This window comes from Pediculus humanus, genomic scaffold (genome assembly GCF_000006295.1).
Source record: "Pediculus humanus corporis 1103172107734 genomic scaffold, whole genome shotgun sequence".
In the NCBI taxonomy this organism is placed as follows: Eukaryota; Metazoa; Arthropoda; class Insecta; order Psocodea; family Pediculidae; genus Pediculus; species Pediculus humanus.
In genome coordinates this window covers 323,331-326,964 of record NW_002987337.1, presented here as the reverse complement: position 1 = coordinate 326,964, position 3,634 = coordinate 323,331, and the positions used below count along the sequence as shown (strand labels likewise).

Here is a 3,634-nt window from a genome sequence, read left to right as displayed (position 1 = left end):
GACGTTTTATTAAAATTCAAAAAATTATTTGTTAGTGACACGACAAATGAAATTTACCGGCAAAATTTTATAAGTTTTTTCATTTTTGTCAACATTTAGTTTTATTTTAAACTAAATTAAGAAATGTAAGTAATAAAATAACCCGTTTCAATTCGTTAATAAATAACCACATAAACGAACACATACTTTTTTAAATAATAAAATTTTCTTTTTATTATAGAAAAAAAAAAATCAAAATATTTCAATTATTATAATCATCAATCGGCCCAATAGGAAGTTTATATTGAAATAAATTTCATTTTAATTTTTATTTTCTTATTTGTACGTAACACACACACACACGCATTATATAATTTAAATCACTCAAAAAAAAAAAGATTTTTTTTGTTGATAAAAGGTTGAAAAAAAATATTTAATTAAATAAATAAACATTTAAGGTTGAAAATAATTTTTATTGAGAACAGTTGATGATGTCACCATCAAACCGCGATTTTCCCGTAACCCAACAATTTTTTTGGATATAATTTTATTTAAGATATTTATTACATCATGACTGAACACATACAATTTAACAAAAAAAAAAAAAAATTATTATTATTATTTACTTTTATAATTTAAAAAAAAAAGTAAAATAAAAAAAAAAAAAAAAAAAAAATTTTTTACCAACGTGTATATATAAAACAAGAAGTTTTTTTTTTTTTTTTTTCTTGTTTTCCATTATAAAAAAAAAATTCCAAGCCTAATTAATTAATTGTTAAACTTTTAAAGTTTGCGTTCAATCCAATTATCGTCTAATTAACGAAATAATAATAATAATAATAATTCATATTTCATTTTAAACAGCATCTCTTCTCTTCTCTTCTCTCTTGTCTTACACAGTGACATTTTTCCTTTCCCTTCCTTCCTTTCCTTTTCTTTCCTTTCTTTAACCTTTTATTCGAAGAAGATACCGAAGATTTGTGTGTGTGTGTGTGTGTCCGTCCCATTGACAAAATCAAATCAAATCAAATGCAGTCATTTTAAAAAATTGACTTTTGTTATTCAAATTTTTTCCAGAGTTTTTCCCACCACTGAGATCATGATGATGATGATGATGATGATGATGATGATGATGTGAGAGATCATTACGATAAAGGCACGGTTCGATAGACAATGCAATTGTTGCTCGTGATCTCAATACAAATAATAATAATAATAATAATAATAATAAAATAACATAAAATACAATTTGTTTATAATAATGCACTTGTTATACATATGTAGTAAACATTATTTATTTATTTATTTTCATCACCGCCGCACTTCACATCAAAAGTTTTTGAGACTCCCCCCCAAATATTAGTTAAAGTTTAATTATTCCGTTCGAAATAAACCTAAAAAAAAAAATTACAGCAGAAAAAAAAAAAAAAAGAAAAAAACACATTTAGTCAATCTTTTTTCCTCCTCCCCCTCCCCCGCCTTTGATAAAACAATAAAAGTTTAATTATAACCTTTTTTATTATAAACAATATTTATTACGATGCATATGTATATATTTGTCATATATATATATATATATATATACATATTCATTTTTTTTCTCATGGAGTAGAGTTCATTTTTTGTGACGTAAACTATCCTTTGAGGCAGATCCTGGTGCACTGAAATACAACAATATACAAAAATTAACACAATTTTTTTTTTTTTTTTTTTTGCGATTGTGATATTTGATTTATTTATGAACCTACGTTGGAGGTTTACTGAGCGAGGGCAAATCAGCGGAAGCAGACGGGGAAGGTGCTGCGGCGGAACTACGATGAAGTCGCATGCTTACCCGTCGATCTTGAACTGATTCACCTTGAGCCAAAACACCTCGTGTTCTCGGTGAAACTAAAAACCAACGTAAATAATAATAATAATAATAAGGGAAAAGAAGAAAACAAAGGAGAAAACTAAAAACTCAAACTCGAACCTGTTGTTGGACTGGCAGTTGTTACGGGCGTAACGGGACCCGGTTGTTCAAATGGACGAGTTCTTGTGGGACCTTGGCCCTGATTTCCTGGACTTCCTCTTGGATATCTACGCTCTCTTTGCTCTTCTGGACCAACAATTTGACGGCTCGCACCCTGCTTATAAAAAAAAAATAACCTATAACGACTCATCGTTTCCTCTCATTTTCCTTTCCTCGCTTTAATCTCCCTCAAGGTGTAATTTAAGTAAAACACGCACATGCACGCACTCACGCACAATTTTTCCTTTTTCAAAATTATAACTTACAAACTTGAGCAGATTCCAGTCGAAAACGTAATCGTACGTAAAACCCTGCCGATGAAATAAATTTCGAAATAATCGTCGTATATACGCGTAATCCGGTTTCTCTTCAAATCGAAGAGATCTACAATAATTCAGGTACGTCGGAAACTCGGCTAAAAAATAAACAAAAAAAATTTAAAACATCGTAAAAGCAAAAAAAAAAAAAACCCAAATCGATCGAATTGAAAATGATTATCATTATAAATAAATCAATTACCAGGAAAACCTTTACATAAATCATCGATTGACGTCGACATTTTCTTTTCGCTAATCCTTTCGTATTTTTGTCTCTTCGTAGCAGCCTTTAAACCCTGCCAAGGCAACGCCCCTTTGTTAAAATACATTAATACATATCCTAATGATTCTAAATCGTCTCGCCTGCTTTGTTCTGCGTCAAGAGAAAAACAACAAAAAAAAAAAACCAATCGTGAGTGGATAAATTAAAAAAAAAAAAAAAGGTTAAAAAGAGAGAGAGAGAGAGAGAAAATTTATATATATATATATACTTGCCTACTCCTAAGTGAGTATTTATTGAAGCATAGCGAGCGGTTCCGGTTAAATTTTTATTTTCCCTGTACGGTATGTGCTGTTGCGTTCTTCCATCTTTAAATTTTTTCGCCAGTCCAAAATCAATTATATAGACTAGGTTACCTTTTTTACCAAGACCCATTAAAAAATTATCAGGCTTAATATCTCTGAAAAAAATCAAATCAAATCAAATTGTGCGTAACTCTCAATTCACGCACTCACGCACTCACGCACGCACACGCACATTACGTATATTATTTACGAACGGAGAAAAAAGTTTTTGTTTTAACTTCCTCCCCACCGCTGCCGCCATGCATCATCATTCGATGCAATAGTTTTAGTTATTAAATCTATTTTTTTTTTTTTTTTTTTTTTTTGGGAATGAATGAATGAATGAATTTTTTCATTCGTTCATTTCAACTGTACCTGTGTATAAAATTTCGACCGTGAATATAATCTATCCTAGATATTAATTGGTCGGCTAGTAAAAGAACTGTTTTCAGCGTGAACCTTCTCGAACAAAAATTGAAGAGATCTTCTAAGGAGGGACCCAACAATTCCATAACCATAACGTTGTAGTCTCCTTCGGACCCGCACCACTGGAAAAAATTTACAAAAAAAAAATAAAGAAAAAAACATTTTTTTTTTTTTTCAGCGGGTGGTAGGTATATAGATAAATAAATGAACGAGCGAGAGGTAAATGGGGGGGGGAGGGGGTGGGTAAAGGATCCAAAGGGGGGAATCGAAAAGAGAAAAACGAAAAACGGTTTCAAATACCTTAATGCAAGGTATTCCAACTCCTCCCTGCATCATT

The 3,634-nt window shown here is 30.6% G+C and overlaps 1 protein-coding gene across 1 annotated transcript in view; it reads right to left on the bottom strand.

The window, feature by feature from the left end:
• Positions 1–1,723: 1,723 nt before the first annotated feature.
• The window catches only part of Phum_PHUM327780 (Casein kinase I isoform delta, putative), a gene marked incomplete at both ends in the record, with an annotated part of 6,488 nt that continues 4,577 nt past the window's right edge, over positions 1,724–3,634 (bottom strand). The window contains 7 exons of the mRNA XM_002427492.1: positions 1,724–1,869; positions 1,952–2,105; positions 2,257–2,405; positions 2,510–2,680; positions 2,803–2,987; positions 3,247–3,419; positions 3,579–3,624. Coding sequence (XP_002427537.1) covers positions 1,724–1,869; positions 1,952–2,105; positions 2,257–2,405; positions 2,510–2,680; positions 2,803–2,987; positions 3,247–3,419; positions 3,579–3,624 — 1,024 coding nt within the window. The remainder of the gene's footprint in view (positions 1,870–1,951; positions 2,106–2,256; positions 2,406–2,509; positions 2,681–2,802; positions 2,988–3,246; positions 3,420–3,578; positions 3,625–3,634) is intronic.